Source organism: Lampris incognitus, chromosome 11 (assembly GCF_029633865.1).
Source record: "Lampris incognitus isolate fLamInc1 chromosome 11, fLamInc1.hap2, whole genome shotgun sequence".
Taxonomy (NCBI): Eukaryota; Metazoa; Chordata; class Actinopteri; order Lampriformes; family Lampridae; genus Lampris; species Lampris incognitus.
Genome location: NC_079221.1, coordinates 55,821,128 through 55,847,709, shown reverse-complemented (window position 1 = coordinate 55,847,709; position 26,582 = coordinate 55,821,128). Strand labels below are relative to the sequence as shown.

The 26,582-nt window shown below is 47.2% G+C and overlaps 1 protein-coding gene across 2 annotated transcripts; it reads left to right on the top strand.

Moving 5' to 3' along the window:
- The first annotated feature begins 3,748 nt into the window (after nt 1-3,748).
- On the top strand, nt 3,749-26,582 carry slc35a5 (solute carrier family 35 member A5). 2 transcript variants are annotated; one of them, XM_056289737.1, is made up of 11 exons: nt 3,749-3,771; nt 5,712-5,891; nt 6,173-6,339; nt 8,484-8,582; nt 8,659-8,795; nt 10,120-10,187; nt 14,920-15,108; nt 18,484-18,684; nt 18,793-18,920; nt 20,914-21,182; nt 25,620-26,582. In XM_056289737.1, exons 3-11 carry the CDS (start codon nt 6,213-6,215, stop codon nt 25,686-25,688), a joined length of 1,287 nt encoding a protein of 428 aa, XP_056145712.1. In that variant the 5' UTR covers nt 3,749-3,771; nt 5,712-5,891; nt 6,173-6,212; the 3' UTR covers nt 25,689-26,582. The 2 variants fall into 2 exon arrangements, with proteins under 2 accessions (XP_056145712.1, XP_056145711.1); XM_056289736.1 differs by having other exon boundaries at nt 18,430-18,684.

The window sequence follows — 26,582 nt, the reverse complement described above, 5'->3', positions numbered from 1 at the left end:
GGCACCAAGAACGTCAGGGCAGACGCCCCAGACACCATCCTTCCCCCGGCCCGGGTGGTGGGTGCCGTCACCTGGGCCATCGAATCAGTGGTGAGAAGGGCCCAGCGCGCCCATCCCGACCCAGGCAATGGACCCCGGAACCGGCTATTTGTGCCTCCCTTTGTCCGGCCCCAGGTGCTGGAGTGGGGCCACTCCAGCCATCTTGCCTGCCACCCCGGTGTCTACCGAACGGCGGCCTTCATCCGCAGGGGTTTCTGGTGGCCCACCATGGAGGCAGACACCAGAGAGTTCGTGGCAGCCTGCGCCCGCAGCAAGGCTCTCCATCGCCCTCCAGCAGGTCTCCTGCGCCCCCTTCCTGTCCCCGGCCGACCTTGGTCCCACATTGCCTTGGACTTCGTAACTGGCCTCCCCGTGTCCCAAGGCAATGACGCCATTCTGACCATTGTCGACCGGTTTTCCAAGGCCCTCCATTTTGTTGCCCTCACCAAACTCCCCTCTGCAGCCGAGACGGCGGACCTTCTCGTCTCCCACGTCGTCCGACCTCATGGGATTCCCCTGGACATTGTCTCTGACCGTGGTCCCCAGTTCACTTCGAAGGTATGGCAGGCCTTCTGTAAGGGGATTGGGGCCACGGTCAGCCTCTCCTCCGGGTATCACCCCCAGACCAATGGGCAGGCAGAGCGGGCCAATCAAGCCCTGGAGGCGGCTTTGCGTTGCGTTACCACCAGCAACCCCGCCTCCTGGAGCAAGTACCTGCCCTGGGTGGAGTACTCGCTCAACTCCATGGAGAGTTCGGCTACCGGTTTGTCCCCCTTCGAGTGTTCCCTGGGCTATTACCCCCTCTGTTCCCCCATCAGGAGTTGGAGGTGGCGGTCCCGTCCACGAGGGCCCATCTCCGCCGATGTCGGCGCGTTTGGAAGACCGCTTGGGCCGCTGTGTTGCGAGCTACAGAGCGGGCCCGGCGCAGCGCCAACCGGCGGAGAGTGCCGGCCCCAGCTTATCGGTATGGCTCCTGGCCCGGGACCTGCCCCTCCCTACCCTCAACCGGAAGCTGGCTCCCCGCTACGTCGGTCCCTACACCATCGACCGCATCGTCAACCCTTCGGCGGTGCGTCTCCATCTCCCTACCTCACTCAAGATCCATCCCGTCTTCCATGTCTCGCGCCTCAAACCGGTACCCCCCAGGGTCCTCGACGGTGGTGACATGGTCTGGGATGTCGACCGGCTGCTCGCCGGGGGCGTGGGTACCAATACCTGGTGGACTGGGTTGGCTATGGGCCCGAGGACCGCAGCTGGGTTCCCCGGTCCTACCTGGCCGACCCTGCACTCCTGGAGGAGTTCTATCGGGCCCAACCCAACGCCATCGGACGGTCGCCCGGTGTCTCCCGTAGGAGGGGGGGTCCTGTTGTGGTTACACCGCCCCGAGCTGCCTCCCCGGCACGTTCAAGCCACTCCCCCAGCTCGGACGTGCCGGAAACATCCGAGCGCTCGGCTCGCGCTCTGAGACGAGCGCTGCACTGCACCAGGTGTTTGCCATCATCCATCAGGCACACCTGTGGCAATCAGGCAGCCTTCTACAAGAAGCCCCCCAGAACGTCTCTCAGTGCTTCGACGTACTGAACCCTGCGGTACAGTTCTGACAAGCCCTCCAGCGTTCCTTGCTTTCTGTTTATTCCCCAGTGTCTTATCTTCGTGTCTCTGTTTCCTCCCAAGACTCTCTCTCCGCGATTTCCGCGTCTCCCTCGTCCCCAGCGACCTTCACGTTTCTCCCCGGACCTCTCCTGCGATCTCCCCCCTTGTCCCTCTATCTGGACCCCTCCTTTCGGACTCGACTTCCCGGATCTCGGACTGGACTTTCTCGGACAACCCCTCTTGGATCACGGACTGGACTTTCTCGCCAGGTGCACGCACATTTCTTCAACACCTCCTGGTCATTTACATACCGCACCACACATTGGCTAAAAACACTCACACATAGTTATACACGCAAACCACGGGACACCACACATAGTTTATTCACACATCCCACTAACAGAACGCCTTTTTTCACCATACATTTCCCTCCCACAATAAAACCTCCCTTTGTGGCTTTTGAAGTCATCTCGTGTCTGTCTTGGGTTTCGCCACACGGGTCTGGTTCTGGTGCGCGGGCACAACACATACTTGGGTTTCAGGCATAGCAAGATAACTCCGATGAGGCCTCAGGCCAATGCTGAGGCTGAACGCTTTATGCGTACCCTTGAAAAGACCATATGTGCTGCCCACGTTGATGGTCGCCCATGGAAACAGACTCTGTACGCGTTCTGCTACTGTGCCACGTCTCACTGCTCAACTGGTATGGCGCCTGCAGATGTGCTGTTCGGTAGGCCCCTCGGAATCAAGCTGCCTGAATCTCCTCTTCCCTTCCAGTCTCAGGCTGATGCAAAGCTGCGACAAGCAGATGCAGTGGCAAAGAACAGGATGAAACACAATGCTGACAGGATGCACCATGCTGCTCCTTTGGCTGTGAGAGTAGGCGACAGGGTCCTGTGTCATCAAAAGAAGGAAGGGAAGCTATGCCATGCTTACAATCCCCGCCCATACAGGGTCATCGCCATCAAAGGCTCCATCCATGGTGACAGCCAAACACAATGACCATGTCATCGCCAGAAACTCATCCCACCTCAAGATCCTCCCGGTGGCTGAAAACCTCCACTCTCAGCAATGTGGTGTGAAAGGCATGGACTGGACCGAAATCCACCCTAAACAAATCCCAGAGCCCTTAGCCCCTAACCCCCCTGGGCCACAATCCCCTGTTCAGAGATACCCAGTCAGGGTAAACAGAAGACCCCCGTCATACCTCACTGACTTCACAGTGAACTGACTAAAAGGTACAATGCAAGAGGAAGTTTGAGTTGGGCTGGTTAATAGTTATTGTTAAAAAAGAAGACGAGATGTAAGGAAAGGAGGGTTGTAAAGTGCATGCTTTGTAACATGTTTGGTAATGTTTCCGGTGTTGGTTTTTGATGTTTATTCTGGTCACAAGGGGGCGCTCTAGGGGGCGCCGTAGGTTCAGCGCTAAGCCCGGAAGTAGGAGAGTAACGCGTAAGGGAGGCGTGTTCGTATGCCATGGCTTCCGGATACACGTCTCACCGAAGAGTCCGAAACGCAGCTTCATGGTGTTTGAGATATAATTTTAAAACTTTCCACCGGGGAGGGCTGCCGTCGCCAGCCGCTCCTTTTCGCCTGGCAGTGGGGAGTTTCGCCAGGGGGACGTTTCATGCGTGTTGTATGTTCAATTAAAAAAACAAAACAAAAAAACTTGGCGAGCGGTAAGAAAACTGCTGTGACGGCAATATAAGGCTTAGTTTAAAACACGGGTCGTCATAGTTTTTCCTAGGATGGCGAAGGCATCACTACTAGTACACTACTACTAGTACAAGTAGTAGTACTAGTATTAGTAGTAGTACTACCACCACCTCGTCACTCTGCCTCTAATTGGCTTAGCCTGATATTAAACTAACCCTAACGAATCTCACTCCTCTTGCCTAAACCGAACCAACGAGGGCGAGGAGAACGGGCCAGTCAGCCATCCAAGGAAACAACATCCCCCTCCCCCTCCCCTCCCCCCCGCAGTGTCGGCGCGGCTCGATGACGACACAGGATATGCGAGACGCCTGGCTGGCAGGCAGGCTGGCAGTGCGCCGGAGCGCAGGACGGCGTACGTGTTGCGGAGCCGGCGGTGCGGAGGCGTCCGACGCAACGACGTGACGGACAACAGAACAGTAAGACGTAAGATGGGTTTAATGAGTCCGCCTTGTAGTTCCGGACCGAACCCGGCGCTGAACGTCGGCCTTGTAGCTCCGGACCGAACCCGGCGCTGAACGTCGGCTCGCCTGCGCTTTGACGGACGGGCGTGACGGCGCGGCGCGGCGCGGCTCGGTTCTGCTCTTTCCTGGGCTTAAGCTCGGGGTGTGAACTGGACCGAGCCCGGCCGCCGCTGGGTATCAGTGGAAGTCCTGTTCCGTACAGCAGGAGCGTTGGAGACGTGTTGGTGTTGGGCTGTCTGGGTCTTCCGGTGGCTCGGACTTGATGCGCTGCCCCGCTGTGTGCACCTGCCGTATGGTGGGTCCGGCCCCTGGCTAGCTGGCTAGCTAGCAGCCCGTCCACAGCACACGCCCTGCAGTACGACGTGCGCTTTACATGAAGGCAAGGTGCACACACTAACCCCCCCCCCCCCCGAACCAGCTCTAACCGAACCCAGCGCCAAGCTCTGTACACCGACTCAGCGTGGTACGGTTCCTACGGATGGATTTCAATCGAGCTGGTGGTCCATCAGGGACCGTTACGGGCCACTAGGCTGTGTGACCTCTGGCCAGCTCTTGAAAATGCTTTATTAAAGCTGCCGAGTTGTTCTCAAGTTTGAAACTGCTGCTGCAAGGACTTGTGCTCTGACACAGGTTCGATAGCATGGTCACAAGGACTTGTGCCCTGACACAGGTTCGATAGCATGGTCACATGGACTTGTGCCCGGACACAGGTTCGATATCATGGTCACATGGACTTGTGCCCTGACACAGGTTCGATATCATGCTCACAAGGACGTGTGCCCTGACACAGGTTCGATATCACGGTCACAAGGACTTGTGCCCTGACACAGGTTCGATAGCATGGTCACATGGACTTGTGCCCGGACACAGGTTCGATATCATGGTCACATGGACTTGTGCCCTGACACAGGTTCGATATCATGGTCACAAGGACGTGTGCCCTGACACAGGTTCGATATCACGGTCACATGGACTTGTGCCCTGACACAGGTTCGATATCACGGTCACATGGACTTGTGCCCTGACACAGGTTCGATAGCATGGTCACATGGACTTGTGCCCGGACACAGGTTCGATATCATGGTTACATGGACTTGTGCCCTGACACAGGTTCGATATCATGGTTACATGGACTTGTGCCCTGACACAGGTTTGATATCATGGTTACATGGACTTGTGCCCTGACACAGGTTCGATAGCATGATTACATGGACTTGTGCCCTGACACAGGTTCGATATCATGGTCACATGGACTTGTGCCCTGACACAGGTTCGATATCATGGTCACACGGACTTGTGCCCTGACACAGGTTCGATATCATGGTTACATGGACTTGTGCCCTGACACAGGTTCGATAGCATGGTCACATGGACTTGTGCCCGGACACAGGTTCGATAGCATGGTTACATGGACTTGTGCCCTGACACAGGTTCGACACTGTGGTCAGCCGTGGTGCAGTTCTAGCAAAGCTGCAGGTAGCCTGTCATGATGCCTCCGCAGCCTTGCTCATCTGCCGAGGTGCCCAAGTGCAAGTCGTGTGTTGGTGACGAGCAAAGCTCCCACTTTTCATGCTGTGTTGAGGAATTCCGTGTACACATGTACGTGTGTGTCGGTTTTAATCACTGTGGACTTGTGAACTGCTGTTTCTAGCTATGTTTTCGTGTTGTTGTGCTGTGTTGTGTATATATATATAGTGTTAAATATGGACCTACGGACCCACCTATGTGTCTGAATAAAGTAAGTTGTGAAATTGATGATCTATTAGTTAGATGAATTGTGAGGCAGCGTGATTTGTCTGCAGGGTGGTTTACCCAGGGTGGGGTTGAAGGTTCAGCTCAACAGATCCATCTGAGGAGAAGCATGTCAGACACGTTGCTGAAGTATCCCTCTTGTCTCCTCAGAGAAAGAAGTCCATCTGGAAACACAGCTCCTGTGTGAGGTTTTAGTTTGACTCGTTCCGTTACTGTTCCTTGTGTGGGACAACGCCAGTGAACCAGAAGGACAGGAAGGAGACTGGGAGAGGACAGGACCACGGATACTGAATGACCCACCAGCCCACGGCTCTGGATGTGCACCAGCAGGTAAACCTGGCACTTTTGTGTTGCGGTGCTTCAATATGAGGGAGAAGAAGAAATAGAGACGTGATTGGTTATTGATAACCGGCTGCTTTTTATAGTGAAGGTTTAGTGAATGATGCATTTATGTGGAAAGACAGTTTTTATCCTTTATGCTATCTGAATATTTAAATCTGGTTTAAAAGAACAAGCTGTTTAGAGGTGACATGCAGCCCCCCCCCCCTCACTGTCCTCAGCACGGCAGTGGGAAAACAGAGGAGTGTGTGTTTCCCTGTGTGTATCGGCAGGTTTCGACGTGAGAGGACCGGGTGAGCGTCAGTGCCGACCATGGTCTGCTGCCGTCCAAACCCCCGGCCCTGTCTGCGGTCGTCGGTCTACACGCTGGCCCTCGGTCTGGGCTTTGTGGTGCTGGGGACCAGCCGCATACTGCTGCTGAAATTCTCTGCAAATGCAGGTGAAAGACCGACAAAGTGTCTTCAGAGTCACAATCTTGTGTACACTTTGTGTCTGAATTAAACCTCCAAATTAAAGCAACTTGATTTAATTTTAAACCCCAAATCTGTTTAACGCGAAGAAACAAGCTGTCATTCATCACAAACTGGGTGACTATCCACAGTGCAGAAAGACTGCATTTAATCAGTGGACACCCCTCGTTTTAATAGGGTCACATGACCAACACATGTGTTAGGGTCACACATGACTCGGATATGTCTTGGGGTCACACATGACCAGGTCAACTATGACCCTAAGACATGTCTTCGGGTCAAACATGACCCTAAGATTGTCTTAGGGTCACACATGACCAGGTCAACTATGACCCTAAGACATGTCTTCGGGTCAAACATGTCCCTAAGATTGTCTTAGGGTCACACATGACCCTAAGACAATCTTAGTACCCTAGTGGTGTTCAGCTTTCATGGAAATATGAACACAAACGACGTTTCACTGTTTCTAAGGTTGGGGTCCCTGTAGGAAAAGTCATCACATGTTTCTAATGTTGGGGTCCCTGTAGGAAGAGTCATCACATGTTTCTAATGTTGGGGTGCCTGTAGGAAAAGTCATCACATGTTTCTAATGTTGGGGTCCCTGTAGGAAGAGTCATCACATGTTTCTAATGTTGGGGTCCCTGTAGGAAGAGTCATCACATGTTTCTAATGTTGGGGTGCCTGTAGGAAAAGTCATCACATGTTTCTAATGTCGGGGTCCCTGTAGGAAGAGTCATCACATGTTTCTAATGTTGGGGTCCCTGTAGGAAGATTCATCACATGTTTCTAATGTTGGGGTCCCTGTAGGAAGAGTCATCACATGTTTCTAATGTTGGGGTCCCTGTAGGAAGAGTCATCACATGTTTCTAATGTTGGGGTCCCTGTAGGAAGAGTCATCACATGTTTCTAATGTTGGGGTCCCTGTAGGAAAAGTCATCACATGTTTCTAATGTTGGGGTCCCTGTAGGAAGAGTCATCACATGTTTCTAATGTTGGGGTCCCTGTAGGAAAAGTCATCACATGTTTCTAATGTTGGGGTCCCTGTAGGAAAAGTCATCACATGTTTCTAATGTAGGGGTGCCTGTAGGAAGAGTCATCACATGCTTCTAATGTTGGGGTCCCTGTAGGAAGAGTCATCACATGTTTCTAATGTTGGGGTCCCTGTAGGAAGAGTCATCACATGTTTCTAATGTTGGGGTGCCTGTAGGAAAAGTCATCACATGTTTCTAATGTTGGGGTCCCTGTAGGAAGAGTCATCACATGTTTCTAATGTTGGGGTCCCTGTAGGAAGAGTCATCACATGTTTCTAATGTTGGGGTCCCTGTAGGAAGAGTCATCACATGTTTCTAATGTTGGGGTCCCTGTAGGAAGAGTCATCACATGTTTCTAATGTCGGGGTCCCTGTAGGAAGAGTCATCACATGTTTCTAATGTTGGGGTCCCTGTAGGAAAAGTCATCACATGTTTCTAATGTAGGGGTGCCTGTAGGAAGAGTCATCACATGCTTCTAATGTTGGGGTCCCTGTAGGAAGAGTCATCACATGTTTCTAATGTTGGGGTCCCTGTAGGAAAAGTCATCACATGTTTCTAATGTAGGGGTGCCTGTAGGAAGAGTCATCACATGCTTCTAATGTTGGGGTCCCTGTAGGAAGAGTCATCACATGTTTCTAATGTTGGGGTCCCTGTAGGAAGAGTCATCACATGTTTCTAATGTTGGGGTCCCTGTAGGAAGAGTCATCACATGTTTCTAATGTCGGGGTCCCTGTAGGAAGAGTCATCACATGTTTCTAATGTTGGGCTCCCTGTAGGAAGAGTCATCACATGTTTCTAAGGTTGGGGTCCCTGTAGGAAGAGTCATCACATGTTTCTAAGGTTGGGGTCCCTGTAGGAAGAGTCATCACATTTCAGGTTGAAGAAAGATCATGCAGAGTCTTTTCTCCGCTGTTAAAACACTTGTGGATCGTTTGACCCGGAAGACAACGGAGGGGTTGAGACATGTGGTGGATAAACCCCTCTGGCTTGTCTGTGTGTCTGTTTATAAAGTCCCGACTTCTTTATGAAGTCTTGTAAAGTTTGCTGACCGCAGGTTTTTTCTGTGTCTGCTTTCACTGTAGAGAACAAGTACGACTTCCTCCCCGCTTCTGTCAATCTGCTGGCCGAGGCCCTCAAACTGCTCTTCTGTCTGCTCATGTCGCTCAGGGTCGTAGTGCGAGGTGAGCGCCGCTGAAGAAAGACGTATGTGTGTGTGTGTGTGTGTGTGTTACTCATTCCGAGTCATTGGTTTTTCAGAGGGTCGCTCACGTAAGGAACTGGGCTGCTCCTCCTCCGCTCCTCCGTCTCTTGGGTTCCTGAAGTGGTCCGTCCCAGCTTTCCTCTACTTCCTGGATAACCTCATCATCTTCTATGTCATCAGCTACATGCAGCCTGTGAGCCTCTCCCACCCACACAGCTGCCGCCTCAGTACCCGCCACGAGTCTAGACTGAAACCCCTTCGCCTAACGCAGGCTTTTAACGCCATAGTAAAGCTGCAGTTCTGCAGCTTGCCATTGTCACGAAAACTTGGGTTGGCATAGTACAGGAGGACCTGTTGTCTTAAATACACCAGAAGTATAACGTATCCAAAAGGGTGTTGGTCTGTGACTCTTCAGGACTTCAGCTCTAAGCTCCCATGAGATCCATTCAAGTTTCAGCTTGAAGTGTCTTTTCTAAATGAAGTGTTTGTTGTCTGTACGATGCCTTCAGCCCTCAGTCATGTCTTCTGTCCTTGTCTCAGGGCTTCAGAAGGTCCTCCAGTACAAGGACATATACATACATGCATATATATATCTATATATATATAGATATATATATAGGGGGGAAAAACCTTAATATATATCAGTACAAGCTTGTTTTGTGCGTCACGCACTCATCAGCTGCCAAAGCACAAAGCAACAAAGATCACATTGGTTTATTTTAATCACATTGATTTAATCACACTGGCAGCTGATGAGTGCGTGATGCACAAAACAAGCTTGTACTGCTGTGTATTAAAAGTTTTTCCTGCACCTAAATATTCTGCTCCTCATTTGTTGAGTACTTTTAGCTACACCATTGACAGTTTCTGAAAAAAAAACTATATAAATCTGATTTTATTTATATATATATATATATCTGATTATATAACCTTAGCACAAAAAGTAAGGACATGTGTGTTTGGTGGATTATCTCTTTGGTGTAACGATGCTTCTTGGCAGTAAATCTCCTATCAGGCAGCTGATGGTCAGCACCTGGGGTAGCAGAAGCTCAACACAAGAGTCAACAGCAGCAGCAAGATAAGCTGTTTGGCATTGGCAGAGAAGATCTGGCAAACTTTTCATGGGCGCAACCCACATACTCAGCTCTGCTGCTCATCCCACAAACGCATGTTCCTTACACATGTGGCGCCATTTAAAAGGGGAGTAAACAGGCTTTCCAACGGTATCAGATTTACTGCCAAGAAGCATTGTTACAACAAAGACATCCTCTACCAAACACACATTTCCTTACTTTTGGTGCTAAGGATATATATATGTATATAAAACGGATAACTTGTTTGATCTCGTATTGGCTTTGACAGTTGGCGTCATGCGAAAGTCGCCCTGCTGGTGTCTTCACCACCTAATCCTTTCACCAGAGGCTGGAAAACACAGTGTGTTAGTGAACCTTTGGCACACCGGCCTTGAGAAGACCCCTCACTCACGTGACCCCCTCACCCCCTCCTCTCCTCCGCAGGCCATGGCCGTGCTGTTCTCCAACTTCGTCATCCTGACCACGGCTCTGCTCTTCAGGCTGGTTTTAAAGTAAGTGACTCAGCAGCTCCTTTGTGGTCTGGTCTGGTCTGGTCTGTACAAACTGTACAGCTCTGTATAGTTTGTACTGTTTGTACCTGTGCAGGGCTCTAGCAAAGTGATTTTCTTACTTCCGGGTGTCAGAACGTATGGAAGTTACCAGAAACAAAGGGATTAGTAGTACAGAGAGAAACGGTAGGGTTGTGTGATATATCGTCACTGTGACGTGCACGTGCGAAGTAGTTGCACCACAGGACGTGCAGTGTGAAGTAAGGCAAATGAACTCGGACACCTCGTGCTACAACTTGTTTTTTCCCTCAGTATTTTCCTACTGAATTTCAACATAGCTTTCACATACACGTACATGTGCATACTTCTGACAAGGACGGTGACCCAAGTAGACGCCGTGAAAGATCGAAAATAAGATGAGTTCAATAACCACAGCTTGGCAGGAAGGAATAAAAAGAACTAATTAAAATATACATATACTAAATGATGAATAAAAAGCTTCTCAGTAACTTAGATTAATGTTTGACAAAACTTCTCACGTCTCGGCGATTTGTCAGCACATCGCTGACTCCGTGTTTAAGAACGGATATGAAGGGGCTCCCAAGGCCCTCAGATATCCTGTACGTATCCCTCACATATGGTATCTTTTTACAAACCCCAATTCCAATGAAGTTGGGACGTTGTGTAAAACGTAAATAAAAACAGAATACAACGACTTGCAAATCCGTTTCGACCGATATTCAACTGAATACACTACAAAGACAAGATGTTTAATGTTCAAACTGATAAACTTTATTGTTTTTTTGCAAATATTCACTCATGTTGAATGTGATGCCTGCAGCACGTTCCAAAGAAGCTGGGACAGGGGCGTGTTCACCACTGTGTTACATCACCTTTCCTTTTAACAACACTCAATAAGCGTTTGGGAACTGAGGACACTACTTGTTGAAGCTTTGTAGGTGGAATTCTTTCCCATTCTTGCTTGATGTACGACTATAGTTGCTCAACAGTCCGGGGTCTCCGTTGTCGTATTTTGCGCTTCATAATGCACCACACATGTTCAATGGGAGACAGGTCTGGACTGCAGGCAGGCCAGTCCAGTACCCGCACTCTTTTACTACGAAGCCCCGCTGGTGTAACACCTGCAGAATGTGGCTTGGCATTGTCCTGCTGAAATAAGCAGGGACGTCCCTGAAAAAGACGTCGCTTGGATGGCAGCATATGTTGCTCCAAAACCTGTATGGACCTTTCAGCATTAATGGTGCCTTCACAGATGTGCAAGTTACCCATGATGCCATGGGCACTAACACCACCCCCATACCATCACAGATGCTGGCTTTTGGACTTTGCTCTGATAACAGTCTGGATGGTCCTTGTCCTCTTTAGAACATTAAATATCTTGTCCTTGCAGTGTATTCAATTGAACGTAGGTGGAAAAGGATTTGCAATTCATTGTATTCTGTTTTTATTCACGTTTTACACAACGTCCCACCTTCATTGGAATTGGGGTTTGTATAACCACTTCTTTCAGCCATCTGCCTATAGTTGGCGCTCTAATGTTCTTCCACTGTAGAGCAGCAAGACATTTTTCTTGTAAGATACACATGTCTGAATATATATATTCCTGTCTTTTCAGTCAGACACCTCGGGGATGTAAATGTAATGTAAACGTGGTCGCTGGTCGTGGTATGTTGATATCCAGGATTATTTTCTGTCGTACAACTGATGCCGCGCGGTCAGGGTAGGCAGGGGAGGCAGTGCCTACCCTGTGATGATTTACTCAAAATAACCACACAACAGATTCATAACAACATATCAACATCTCAGTCTAGTTACAAGTATGCTGTGTTATAAGGTATTTTAATGGTATTTTATGTCCTGGTCCTTTTTAAGTCCTTAAACCTCTAAGAGTGAAACGCCACGTAGTGCACAAGCTCGCCTGCTTTTCCAGTGGGAAGGGTAGGCGCCGCTTTTTTCATGATGGCCTTTAACGTGGTGAATTTCGGAGTTTGCACGTGCGTGTTGCGTAGCTTACGGTGAAATCGATGGACGAGGGAAGGCCCCGCTTATGGCGGGAGTGCGAGCCAATTGGAGCCATCAAGGTCATGTGACGTCCCATCCCATCACAGTACGGAGAGATTGGTGAATGGACTTCGTCTTCAAGTGAAGGTAAGCTGTTGATTTTGCCCTTTTATGCTCGTAGTGGTGTTAAATTAAAGTAACGTGTAAACGTGCTTTTCATGTAGTGTGGCTGTGTTCCACAAGTTAACATATAAATATGATTTTTAATTTGATTTTAACCTCTGAATTTTGACTTTTTTACAGAACGCTGCCCTGCATCAGACAACCGTCGCTGAAACGCCTCCCCTATCAGCTGCACACACTCCTTACTTCACATCCTTATTATTAATGCAATTTTGGAGATATGTTTTAATTCAAGCTTCATTGTTCATTTTTACAAATCTATACAAATGTAGAGTTCGCAAAGGTATGCAACTGTTTGTGTAGCTGAACTGAAGTGCTTAGTAATGGATTTTACAAATCTATACAACATTTGCATTGATATTTATTGTTCATTTTTAGGTCTCTAGTTTGCATTGATATTTATTGTTCACTTTTACAAACCTATACAAAATGTAGAGTCCACGAAGGCATGCCACTGTTCTTACATTCATGTGCTTTTGCAGTTGTGTAACTGAACTGTGTTTTTAAGTGTTTAGCTGCAGTGGATGCTTGCATGCATGCTTTGCAGCCAGTATCATTTATTATGCTTTTGTCACTCTGTGTTTTCTAAGATACTGGCTAAATGTGAAACTGAGTACTGTGAATGACATGAGTACATGGGTCATATATGGCTTCCCAAGTCACACTCGTTTTTTTGTTTTTTTTTATTATTAGTTGTAGTTTTACCGTGTTTTTTTTTTCTTTCCATGCCACATTTTCTTTTCTTTGACAATTCATCTCCCACTAATACATCAGAAACAGTCCTGGAAGTTGTCAACCATTTTGAAGTTTACAGATTTGTGCAAGTCATCTCAGTTTGTCTTCCATTTCTACAAATCAGTGCAATTACTCATAAATCATATTTACTGTTCACTTTCACTATACCATGTTTGTGATTATGTTGATTCACTTTTTAAAATGTGTACAAGTTGTCATATGATGTTGTTGAACTGGACGGGGCTCTAACTGCACAGGGGAAGCAGTAATGATGGGATACATGCTATTATATGTTCACCTTCTCATCATTTGTCTCCTAATATGCTGATGACACTGTATCTTATAAGTTTGCTTCTACATGGTTTTGGGTAACAGCATGCCCTAAGTGACTAACTGCTATTTTCACATGTATTGCCCAAAAATGAGTGTTTTTAATTGATCTATAGGTGACCTCAATACATATGCTCAAACCGTTCTGTCACCTCAGCACCCATTATTCTGTCTAATAGTATACAGTGATCAAAGGTGTCAAAGGCTGTACTGAGGTAGCAAGTAAAATATCGTGTACCACTCTGGTTAGAGCAGTTTCAGTGGAGTGACAGGCCCTGAAAGCCGTTTGAAAGGGTTCATTTAGATGTTTTTCTTCTATATGGGTCGAACATTGTTGATACATAACTCTAGTACTTTTAGAAAAGAATGGAAGGTTAGAGACTGGTCGATAGTTATTAAGAGACCCTGGATCGAGGTGCGGTTTTTTTAAGTAGAGGTTTGACCACGGCTGTCTTAAAACTGCTGGGAACAAAGCCAGTAAGTAGTAAGTGATAAATTAACAATGTCCAGCATTGTAGGTCCCAGGAAAGGCCAGAGGTCTTTAGAAAGTTTTTCTGGTAAAGGGTCAGGTAGGCAAGTAGTTGGTTTAGAAGCTGCCACGAACTTAATCAAAGTATCAAGATAGTCTCAAAACCTGTAATAGCAGGGACTATCAGTGACTCATTGTATAGGTATGAATTTGGTAAGACAGCATCTGCAGGAGTAGCTGGAGTTGAACTAATTTTGTTTCTGATCTCATCAATCTTGATCTTGATCTTATTGCAGAAAAAGTCTAGAAACTCATGAAGTGAATGGTGAACAGCTTATAGGCGGCTGCTTTTTAGTAAATGTAGCTACAGCTCCGAAGAGAAATCTGCGATGTGTTTATTGATATTGATTAAGCGAGAGATGCACTGTTTTCACAGCAGATGAAGCACACTTGTATTTCAGTAAACATGCCAAGATAGGTAAAAGACTTCCCAATTTGATTTTCGCCGTTTACATTCGAGTCTTCTGCAGGCCTGCTTAAGAGTGCATGTGTCATCGTTACACTAGGGTGTAGGCCTCTTTAGTCACCTAGCTCTGGTAGTGAGAGCTGCAGCTGAATCAAGGAGACTGGAGAGGGCCACATTTAAGTCACTAGGACAAGGTCTGGAATGAGTCTGGAATTTTAAGATTGCAAATGGAAAAGAATCCTGTTTGTATGATTTGTGTCTGCATCTATCTGGTATGGATAATACAATTGATGACATCTGTCAAACTGTTGTATCCGATCCTCTTTTTTTGGCAGACAGAATTGCATAGTGAAAGCAAGGCTTATAGAGAACCAATTTAAACGCCGATGGTGTTATTATTCTCTAGCCAATACACTGTGCAATAAACATTTACTTCATAATGATAAAGCAAAAAAGTTGTCTACTTATGCTTTAGTAAAGCTTAACTTGACTTTGTCTACCTCGTCTGTGTTTCTGCTCCTTTCCTGCAGGAGGCGTCTGTCCTGGGTCCAGTGGGCGGCGCTTGTCATCCTCTTCCTGTCCATCATCTCTCTGACAACAGGTTCAGGAGACAGCAAGCAGTCTGTTGCCCTGCCGGGACTCCACAGCCACCCGTTTCTCATCCCAACCAACTCCTGCCAGCTCTACACACAGCTGATGGAGCAGATGAACAATAGCAGGTACAGCACTCAGAATGACTGAATTAATAAATGGATGATGAACTGGATAACTGAACGACTCAAAGGGTCTGTGTGCAATGTTTCTGCTTCCTGAAGCATAATATGACTAGTAAATACCAGAATATGATGAGTAGATATCATGACAGTTGTATGGGTCATATCCATGTACTGTATGTTGAAGCAAGGTTATTTTCTATTTATGTAATTTTTATGAATTTTATTGTGGACCCCAAGAAGACGAGATGGTTGCTACTACATTAGCCAATGGGGATCTTTAACATAAACAATATGATATGACTTGTATATGTAACTAGTATATAAATGATAATTAAAGAAAATCTTCGTGTCAATCTCAGGTCCTCCACCAGAGGCCTAGGAGTTAGAGGGTTGTGCGGAGTATTTTACCTGTTCCTAGGATTGCACTCTTCTGGACAGAAACCTCAGATGTTGCTTCTGGAACCTGCTGGAGCCACTCTCCAGGTTTGGTGGTCACAGTCCCTCGTGCTCCTATTACCACAGGGACCACTTTGGACTTCACCTGCCACATCCATTCCAGTTCTTCCTTCAGCCCCTTGCTACTTCTATTTCCACTGAGCTACCAGTTGCTTCTTTGTCAGTGTGGATGTTGGTCTCCCCATCCATATGTTCCCACATATGTTGCTTGTAACCCCTCTCTTTGGGTCTGCAGTTGTAATAGCACTCCATCAATTTCATGTTCTCAGTCCATGTCAATGAATGTCTTGTTCCAGTTGCCCATTCGGCATCAGTTTGCCCTGGTTCTCCCAACACCTGACGCAGACCTTGTTAATCTGGGTGGCGTCTGAGCCCATATGGCTGTAGCTACATTTCTGTCGCTCATGTTCTAAGGTAGGCTTGTATAGCATTAGGAGTCTAAGCCTGAGGACTCTTACTACTAGAGCAGTGTTACTCTTTATGCGGCTCGTGAGCCGCATGCAGCTCGTGAGACTTTGTTTTGTGCCTCATATAGAGCCACTGATAACAATAAGAACATAGCTATAACTTACTCCTTATAGGTTCCGTTTGTGTCCTGTTTTAGCACATTGAAATGAATTATCCAGCAGATAGCAGCATACTGAAGATACGTCAAAGAACGCAGGCTACGTAACAGCGTGGGATCATGGGTAGTCATATAGCCAATGTGTGTAGCTTTGTATTTGTGAAATGTTTTTCAAGCTCTGTGGCTCTTTGAGGAATGGTCTTACTCATAAGTGGCTCTCCTAAGAAAATTAGTGAGTACCGCTGTACTAGAGGCTCGCGCTGGCTGGGATTCAAACCCCGGTCTCCTGCTCTAAAGACAGTGTTGTGACAGTTTGATGGGCTAGTCGCAGTGACAAGTTCTTTTGCAGAGAATGGACATCCTGCATCCATCTGAACGACTCTCCAGAAATTTCACCATTGGTACTCTGGTAAACAGCCAAGGCCGTTTTGAGTAGTAGAAAGAACAGGAATGTCAAAATAAGCTCAATTGGCCACAGTATTTACCACCATATTTAATGCTCCTCTAAGCCAACGTACAGTCCCACATTGTTTCAAACTCTCCACCATCATTCCTGCGCCAAAGTCCTCAAAGATCACCTCCCTCAATGACTTAAGATCAGTTGCCCTAACATCTGTGGCCATGAAACCATTTGAGGACATCATTCTTTCTGTTATACTTGAAATTTCTGCACCTCCCCAATGATGGACTCGTATCAATTTTCCTATCAAGCCAAACAGTCTGTTGAGGATGCAGTTAACATAGCACTCCACCATGCCCTGCAACACCTGGACTCACCAAACACCTACACATGCATCCTGTTCACATACTTTAGTTCCACCTTTAACTCTATCAACTCGCTCAAACTCTTTACCATACTCTTTGACATGAACATTGACCCAGCCATATGCCACTGGATTCGGAGCTTCCCGTGGAACAGACCAGAGAGTGAAGGTGATAACCTAACCTCATATCTTCTTACCCTCAGTACAGGAGCTCCTCAGTTCTCTCCTCATGGCTGTTTTCACTTTACATACCCACTCAACATCCATGGACAGTTTTATGAAAATAATAAAATACGCAGATGACACAACCATTGTAGGCCTTGTCTCTAACAATGATGAAACCCAGTACCGCACTGAAGTGGTCCAAGGTGTCACTTGGTGCGCAAACAATCACCTTCTGCTTAATACAGCCAAAACCCAGGAACTCATTATTGACTTCTGATGCATGCCGAATCCCACAAAAGAGCTACTGTAGCTCAAATTGCTGAAAAAGTTAATGCTGGTTATGATAGACGGGTGTCAGAACACACAGGAGCTACGTAGCCGCAGACTGGTCAGAGTGCCCATGCTGACCCCTGTTCACCGCCAAAAGCACCTACAATGGGCACGTGAGCCTCAGAACCGGACCATGGAGCAATGGAAGAAGGTGGCCTGAGCTGATAAAGCACTTTTTCTTTTACATCATGTGGACGGCTGGGTGAGTGTGTGTCGTTTGCCGGGGGAAGAGATGGCAGCAGGATGCACTATGGGAAGTAGGCATGCCGGCAGATGCAGTGTGATGTTCTGGGCAATGTTCTGCTGGGAAACGTTGGGTCCTGGCATTCATGTGGATGTTACTTTTACACATACCGCCTACCTAAACATCGTTGCAGTCCAAGAACACCCCTTCATGGTAACGGTATTCCCTGATGGCAGGGGCCTCTTTCAGCAGGATAATGCCCCCTGCCACACTGCACACATTGTTCTGGAATGGTTTGAGGAACATGACAAAGAGTTCAAGGTGTTGCCTTGGCCTCCAAAGTCTGATCGAGCATCTGTGGGATGTGCTTGAAAAACAACCCCGATCCATAGAGGCCCCGCTTCGCAACTTACAGGACTTAAAGGAACTGCTACTAACATCTTTGTGCCAGATACCAGAGGACACCTTCACAGGTCAGAGCTGTTTGGCAGCATGAGCAGGGCATACACAGTATTAGGCAGGTAATTTTAATGTTTTGGCTAATCGGTATAATATATACGTAAATATATATATGCACTATATACGATACTATATAACATAGTAAATATATAACTAGTAAATGTCATAACGCTAGTAGATATTATGATTAGTAAGTATCAATATGACTAGAAAGTGTCAGTAGGTGTTACAGAGTGGTATGGATTAAAACAAAGTAGATGAGTCACTGCCCCCACCCCCGTATAAACTATACAGCCATCACAGCAAACTGATTTCTACTCAAGCAGTTTGAAAATTTCCGCAGTCTTGCTGTTTGTTGTCTTGTGCTTGTACTTACTGTTATTCACATTGCTGGATGATAGAGATCTGGATTTAAAGACCACCATCCTGTCATGTCCTGTACTGCTTCACCTCAGCTACGGCGACTCCTGGATGTTGGCTATGCCCGGACAGGCCTGGAGAGACAAGCTGGTGGGGAGGCTTCGCACTCTGGGCTTCGGCCACATCCTTCTGGTCCTGCAGTGCTTCATCTCGTCCATGGCCAACATCTACAACGAGAAGATCTTCAAGGAAGGAGACCAGCTCACTGAGAGCATCTTCATCCAAAACAGCAAACTGTGAGAGACTGCTCCAAAATGGCGGCAGAAAATTCTTGCCGTCCAAACATCTTTCAGAGCAGACATGAGACGGAGTGAGAGTGTTTTCTAACTTTTGTTTTAATGCAGGTATACATTCGGTCTGGTGTTCAACGCCCTGACCTTGGCGCTGGGCAGGGAAGCACGTGGCATCACCCTGCACTGTGGTCTCTTCCATGGACATAACATCTACTCCATAGGCCTCGTGTTTGTCACTGGTGAGCACAATCACTGAATGATTTCCTCATGCAGACACAGTATACAGCTCACACCGTGCTATCACTTCCGTCTTGTCCAGTTTTTACACGTCACGCCGTGTGATGGGATGAGTGAAAACCTGGTCAGATTTTACAGTTGACATAAATTCTGCGTCTGTCTCGAGGAAACGTCATCTGATAAAGAGACGGTGTGAAGCAGACATGTCACATGTCCTGAAAAACCTGGACATTTGCCAGTTTTCCAGTCGTGAAAAACCTGGACGTGGATGAAATTGACAAAATTTCCTGGAATTATTATCGAGGTCACAGAAACTTGTAAAGTTAGGTTTTAAAATGATGCTTTCACATGCTGACATGCGACATCATTGTGTGACGTTTGGGCGGTATCTTCGATCACGCAGTCTATTTAGAGACCATTGAGACTTCCACTGATAGTTAAATACTGAATAATATGATCTTCTGTCAGCATCGCCTGGCGTCGATATCCAAGATTAAGCCATAGAAAGTGTCTGGGAAAAGTCCTGGAAAATGATTCCATTCCAACTATGGGAACCCTGGTGTGTATTCCTAACAAAACACGGAGCTTTTGGTGTGATGCTTTAGACACTAAACTTCACCTGTTGCATAAAGCTCAGCTAGTAGTGACTAAGGTTAGAATGACCTGGATAGGGCGTGCGGGTGGTGTGGCGATCTGTTGCCTAGCAACACGGGGATCGCCAGATCGAGTCTCTGTGTTACCTCCGGCTTGGTCGGGCGTCCCTACAGACACAATTGGCCGTCTGCGGGTGGGAAGCCGGATGTGGGTATGTGTCCTGGATGCTGCACTAGTGCCTCCTCTGGTCAGTAGGGGCGCCTGTTCAGGGGAGGGGGAGGGGGAACTGGGGGGAATAGCGTGATCCTCCCACGCGCTACGTCCCCCTGGCGAAACTCCTCACTGTCAGGTGAAAAGAAGCGGCTGGTGACTCCACATGTATGGGAGGAGGCACGTGGTAGTCTGCAGCCCTCCCCGGATCGGCAGAGGGGGTGGAGCAGCGACCGGGATGGATCGGAAGAGGAGAAAAAGGGGGGAAACCCCCCCCCCAAAAAAAAAGAAGACTTAGATAGCCTGTCATGCAGTTAAAATGAGACACTGGACAGAAGAAGAAAAAGAAAGGTAGACAGAATGACGGCTAAACCTAGCTGTTCAAGGACGATACCGTTTCACATTCAGAGGATGGTGGAAAACATGTTGAATAGTTTTACACACTTTTAGTTCTTGATTGTTGTAGACTTCTAATGGCTTGCTTCTGTCTCCTAACACCTGCTCTCATCTTAAACCACTCTCCAAAAGCAGAGATTTGCAGTCTTATGTACAGAACTGAACCAAAACACTCTGCTCTTGACCCATAAGCCTGCTGGTTTCCGTAGCAAGGGAGGTGTTAGCTAAAGGTTAGCCAGTGGGCTAATGTGGCTAGCTGTTCTGCTTTACAGTAGGTCAGGCTTAACGTGTATGCAAGTGCCATTCTTACTTAGGCAAGTCTAACTTCAGAATCTAAGACCAGTCTAAGGCTTAGACTGGTCTTAGATTAGGCGCCTGTTCGGGGGGGGGCTTGGGGGGAGTAGCATGATCCTTCCACGTGCTACGTCCCCCTGGTGAGACGCCTCACTGTCGGGTGAAAAGAAGCGGCTGGTGACTCCACATGTATGGGAGGAGGCATGTGGTAGTCTGCAGCCCTCCCCGGATCAGCAGAGGGGGTGGAGCAGAGACCGGGACGGATCGGAAGAGTGGGATGATTGGCCAAGTACAATTGGGGAGAAAAGGGGGAAAAAGGCCAAAACAGAAAAAAAGGGATTTTACCCACAATTTAAGGCGTTTTAGTGCGTTAAAGAAACGTGACAGATGGGCGGAGGTGGCACCCACCGTATGAAAATACACCGCACAAGTTGAGCCGTGTCCTCGTCCGATCCGCATCGTTGATAAAAACCAAGCCTTGTTTCTCTGTCTTGGTTCCAGCTGCTCTGGGTCTGTCTGTTGCCTTCATACTCAAGTTCCGGGACAACATGTTTCACGTCCTGACGGGTCAGATCACCACGGTGTTGGTCACCGCCCTGTCCCTTCTCCTCTTCAACTTCCGCCCATCCCTGGACTTCTTCCTGCAGGCGCCCGTGGTGCTCCTGGCCATCTTCGTGTACAACGCCAGTCGACCCAAAGACCCGGAGTACAGCCTGCAGCGGGAGAAGCTCCGCGTCATCAACGGGGAGGTGTTTGAGAGGTCCAGAGGGGTACGTAACTCAGCGGGGACTGTTGAGACACGCCACACCATCAACCTGATTTCAAACGGTAACACTGACAGAGGGATCCTGTGGGCACGGCCGCGGGTTTTCCCCACTGACACATACAGCTTTCATCCGTCAGACTGACAGCCACGTCATGAGCTTCATCCGTCTCATTACAACCCGCTCATGTAGGATGTTACCATAAATTATGGTGGTGGCGCAGTGGTTAGCGCGCTCGCCTCACAGCAAGAAGGTCCTGGGTTCGAGCCCCGGGGTAGTCCAACCTCGGGGGTCGTCCCGGGTCGTCCCCTGTGTGGAGTTTGCATGTTCTCCCCGTGTCTGTGTGGGTTTCCTCCGGAGGCTCCGGTTTCCTCCCACAGTCCAAAGACATGTACACTACCGTTCAAAAGTTTGGGATCACCCAAACAATTTCGTGTTTTCCATGAAAAGTCACACTTATTCACCACCATATGTTGTGAAATGAATAGAAAATAGAGTCAAGACATTGACAAGGTTAGAAATAATGATTTGTATTTGAAATAAGATTTTTTTTACATCAAACTTTGCTTTCGTCAAAGAATCCTCCATTTGCAGCAATTACAGCATTGCAGACCTTTGGCATTCTAGCTGTTAATTTGTTGAGGTAATCTGGAGAAATTGCACCCCACGCTTCCAGAAGCAGCTCCCACAAGTTGGATTGGTTGGATGGGCACTTCTTTGAGCAGATTGAGTTTCTGGAGCATCACATTTGTGGGGTCAATTAAACGCTCAAAATGGCCAGAAAAAGAGAACTTTCATCTGAAACTCGACAGTCTATTCTTGTTCTTAGAAATGAAGGCTATTCCATGCGAGAAATTGCTAAGAAATTGAAGATTTCCTACACCGGTGTGTACTACTCCCTTCAGAGGACAGCACAAACAGGCTCTAACAGGTACTATTCAATGAAGATGCCAGTTGGGGACCTGTGAGGCGTCTGTTTCTCAAACTAGAGACTCTAATGTACTTATCTTCTTGCTCAGTTGTGCAACGCGGCCTCCCACTTCTTTTTCTACTCTGGTTAGAGCCTGTTTGTGCTGTCCTCTGAAGGGAGTAGTACACACCGGTGTAGGAAATCTTCAATTTCTTAGCAATTTCTCGCATGGAATAGCCTTCATTTCTAAGAACAAGAATAGACTGTCGAGTTTCAGATGAAAGTTCTCTTTTTCTGGCCATTTTGAGCGTTTAATTGACCCCATAAATGTGATGCTCCAGAAACTCAATCTGCTCAAAGAAGTGCCCATCCAACCAATCCAACTTGTGGGAGCTGCTTCTGGAAGCGTGGGGTGCAATTTCTCCAGATTACCTCAACAAATTAACAGCTAGAATGCCAAAGGTCTGCAATGCTGTAATTGCTGCAAATGGAGGATTCTTTGACGAAAGCAAAGTTTGATGTAAAAAAAATCTTATTTCAAATACAAATCATTATTTCTAACCTTGTCAATGTCTTGACTCTATTTTCTATTCATTTCACAACATATGGTGGTGAATAAGTGTGACTTTTCATGGAAAACACAAAATTGTTTGGGTGATCCCAAACTTTTGAACGGTAGTGTAGGTCAGGTGGATCGGCCGTACTACATTGTCCCTAGGTAGGAATGTGTGTGTGTGTGTGTGTGTGTGTGGGCCCTATGACGGCCTGGCGGCCTGTCCAGGGTGTGTCCCCGCCTGCCGCCCAGTCTGCTTGGATAGGCTCCAACATCCCCGCAGCCCTGAAGGCAGGATAAGCGGTTCGGATGATGGATGGATGGATGGATGGATGGATGGATGGATGGATAATTTCAGCATTCTGGATTTTCCATATAAGCGCTACACAGCTGACACTTGATCTCATCCTCTGCACAGACTGAAAGAAGCGCTCTCATTCCTCAGTGGATCCATGTTCCAGACATTTTTAAATATGCTCTCACTGCTGCTGGTGTAGGGATGAATCACCGTCTTCAGACGGAAGTCTGTCATGGACAAGTCACATACATTCCTCATGACGGGTTCCCTCGCTCCTGCACCAGCAGCTTTACATTCCCATCTGATGACTTTTGATCAGGCAGTCGTCTCGCGTTAAAGGTTCTGGGAATGTTGCTCGGTCTGCAGGTGGCAAACTGCCAGAGCAACTTTGATGGCATCTCAGGTGCGGCTCGTGTTCACACATGAACCCGACACGTAGCACCGAGGGAAGGTTGGCGAGTCACACAGCGTTTCTGAATGAGGTTTTACTGACTCCTCACACACAACCTTCCTGTCTCTCTCTCTCTCACTCTCTGTCTGTCTCTCACACACACACACAACCTTCCTGTCTCTCTCTCTCTCACTCTCTCTGTCTGTCTCTCACACACACACACACTCACACACAAACACACACACACACACACACACTGAACTGTGCGTAAGAGCTGGCCCTCATGTCTGTGTAATGTGAGGTGTGTTCACTGTAGACAGTGGTGACTGGTGTAATGTGATGTGTGGTCACTGTAGACAGTGGTGACTGGTGTAATGTGATGTATGGTCACTGTAGACAGTGGTGACTGGTGTTCAGACGCACTGCTTGCCGCTCCTCTTCACCTCTCCAGGTCAGTGTAGGGTGGCTGTGGGATGAACTGGACTCTAATAATAATAATAATAATAATAATAATGATAATTTTATTTATATATATTTATATTTATATTTATATAGCACTTTTCTAAAACTGTTACAAAGTGCGTCCACAAAAACCGATAAAACCAGATATGGCAAAGATAAGAGTAAGACCAAATAAGAGTAAAAATAAAAACAAATGTCAAACTTCTGTAAAAGCTTTCATGAAAACAAAATTTTTAAGATGAGATTTAAAAGAAGCTAGAGACTTGGTTTGCCTTAGTTCAACAGGAAGAGAGGTCCATAGTGTGGAGGCTCTAACAGCAAAAGCCCAATCACCCTTTGTGACAACCCGAGACCTGGGATTAACCAGCAGGGCTCCATCTGCAGACCTTAATGGTTGAGAGGGTGCATACCAGGTCAATACATCACACATGTATATAGGAGCAAGACCGTTTAAAGCCTTAAACGTGAGCAGTAAAATTTTAAAATAAATTCAAAATCTAACAGGGAGCCAGTGTAGGGAGGTAAGCACAGGAGTGATACGGTCATGCCTCTTTGTCCTGGTAATGAGCCGAGCAGTGGTGTTTTGTACCAACTCCAGACGGTGGGGGGAGCCCTGGCTGATACCAGAATAAAGTGCATTACAGTAGTCGAGCCGAGAATACATAAAAGCATTTACAACTTTTTGCAGATTGGTAATTCACAAAAATGACCTAGTTTTGGAGTTTAGCTTGAACTGGAGAAAACATGACTTGAGCAGAAGAAAGCATGACTTGAGCTGGAGAAAACATGACTTGAGCTGGAGAAAGCATGACTTGAGCTGGAGAACGCATGACTTGAGCTGGAGAAAACATGACTTGAGCTGGAGAAAACATGACTTGAGCTGGAGAAAACATGACTTGAGCTGGGGAAAACATGACTTGAGCTGGGGAAAACATGACTTGAGCTGGAGAAAACGTGACTTGTGCTGGAGAAAACGTGACTTGAGCTGGAGAAAACATGACTTGAGCAGGGGAAAGCATGATTTGAGCTGGAGAAAACATGACTTGAGCTGGAGAAAGCATGACTTGAGCTGGAGAAAGCATGACTTGAGCTGGAGAAAACATGACTTGAGCTGGAGAAAACATGACTTGAGCTGGAGAAAGCATGACTTGAGATGGAGAAAGCATGACTTGAGATGGAGAAAGCATGACTTGAGATGGAGAAAGCATGACTTGAGCTGGAGAAAACATGACTTGAGATGGAGAAAGCATGACTTGAGCTGGAGAAAACATGACTTGAGCTGGAGAAAGCATGACTTGAGATGGAGAAAGCATGACTTGAGATGGAGAAAGCATGACTTGAGATGGAGAAAGCATGACTTGAGCTGGAGAAAACATGACTTGAGCTGGAGAAAGCATGACTTGAGCTGGAGAAAGCGTGACTTGAGCTGGAGAAGACATGACTTGAGATGGAGAAAGCATGACTTGAGCTGGAGAAAACGTGACTTGAGCTAGAGAAAACATGACTTGAGCTGGGGAAAGCATGACTTGAGCTGGAGAAAGCACGCCTGGACAACATGTTTGAGTTGGTTATCTACAGGGAACACTGTCCCTGATCCAACAGGGCGTGTGGTTTTTGAAGGGGTTGTGGGATGGTTGTATATGAAGTGCTCTGCAGTATTAAGACTCCCACCGATTAACAGCTGCTGTTGTGAAAAGTTCATTCTCTCCCCTCTGTTTTCAAACCAGTCAGTCTCTACAGACACAGTCTGTTCATGCATACATTAAAGTTTTGGGAAAGCGCTGTATAAAATGCAACGTGACTGATTGATTGGTTGATGTGTGTTGTAGGATGGCGAGGAGCTGGAGAGGTTAACCAAACCCAACACAGACAGCGAATCAGAAGAGGAGTCTTTTTAGAGCTGAGCGACTTCATGATGAGGAAGCAACTTGTGATGGGAGTTTTAATTCCTCTTCTGGTCCAGGTATATGTCTGCTGTGAAATGGACTTTTATCCCCCTGGACATCTCGGTGTGACTCGGACTGTTTCTCACTCCATGACATTCCTCGGGATGGATCACAGTAATGAAGTGCAGCTTTTGGGGTTGTTGTGGCTCTGAGCTGAGCTCTATGCAACTGTTATGTCATGATGACACAAACTAAGATTGTACATGATTCTGAAATATGCCTGTCTGTTTGAGGAGGCTGTAGTGAATGTGTCGCAGTGACCGTGAATGTGTCGCAGTGACGGATCAGTGTGCGATGAAGTAACTGTCGTTCTGTGTAGAAAGGTGAAAGCACAAGGGTCTTTTTATTAATAGGATTTATTTATTGAGGTTTGATACCGCACACAGAAAAATTATTTTCTGTGGCTACGTGATTGCAGGGAGGCAGTCCGAAGGATTTGTTATTACCACCTTCAGAACGTCGCCGGTTCCATGATTGTATGATTTGTCTGATGTCGGTGTTGACCAGATGGACGTCCTCAGTTAAAGCACAACTCACAATGCAGCAGTCTGATGTCCTGGACGACTGTCAAATCTTTGCCATTTACGTCCCCCTCTGTCCTCTACTGTTATTTCAGGTCAGCACCTGTGAGTGCAGAAATGAATTTCTGGACTAAACGCTACAGAATGCATTCTGGTAGCATTCATTGCATGAATGGTAGGACAATGATCCGTGAATTTTATGTCAGGTAACATTCCACTGTGTTACCTAGAAGAAGGAACGTTGTCTGTGCAACACACCCTAAAATTGGTGGTTTATTTGAATTCCAACAAGGTTAAATAATACATATTTCCAGATATATACACA

What these genes read in the sequence shown, in the direction of transcription:
- slc35a5 (XM_056289736.1), top strand. Translation starts at nt 6,213, where the DNA reads ATGGTCTGCTGCCGTCCAAACCCCCGGCCCTGTCTGCGGTCGTCGGTC. An exon ending in AGGCCTCGTGTTTGTCACTG is followed by an intron (nt 18,921 to 20,913) that starts GTGAGCACAATC and finishes TCTTGGTTCCAG; the next exon opens with CTGCTCTGGGTCTGTCTGTT. An exon ending in TGTTTGAGAGGTCCAGAGGG is followed by an intron (nt 21,183 to 25,619) that starts GTACGTAACTCA and finishes TGTGTGTTGTAG; the next exon opens with GATGGCGAGGAGCTGGAGAG.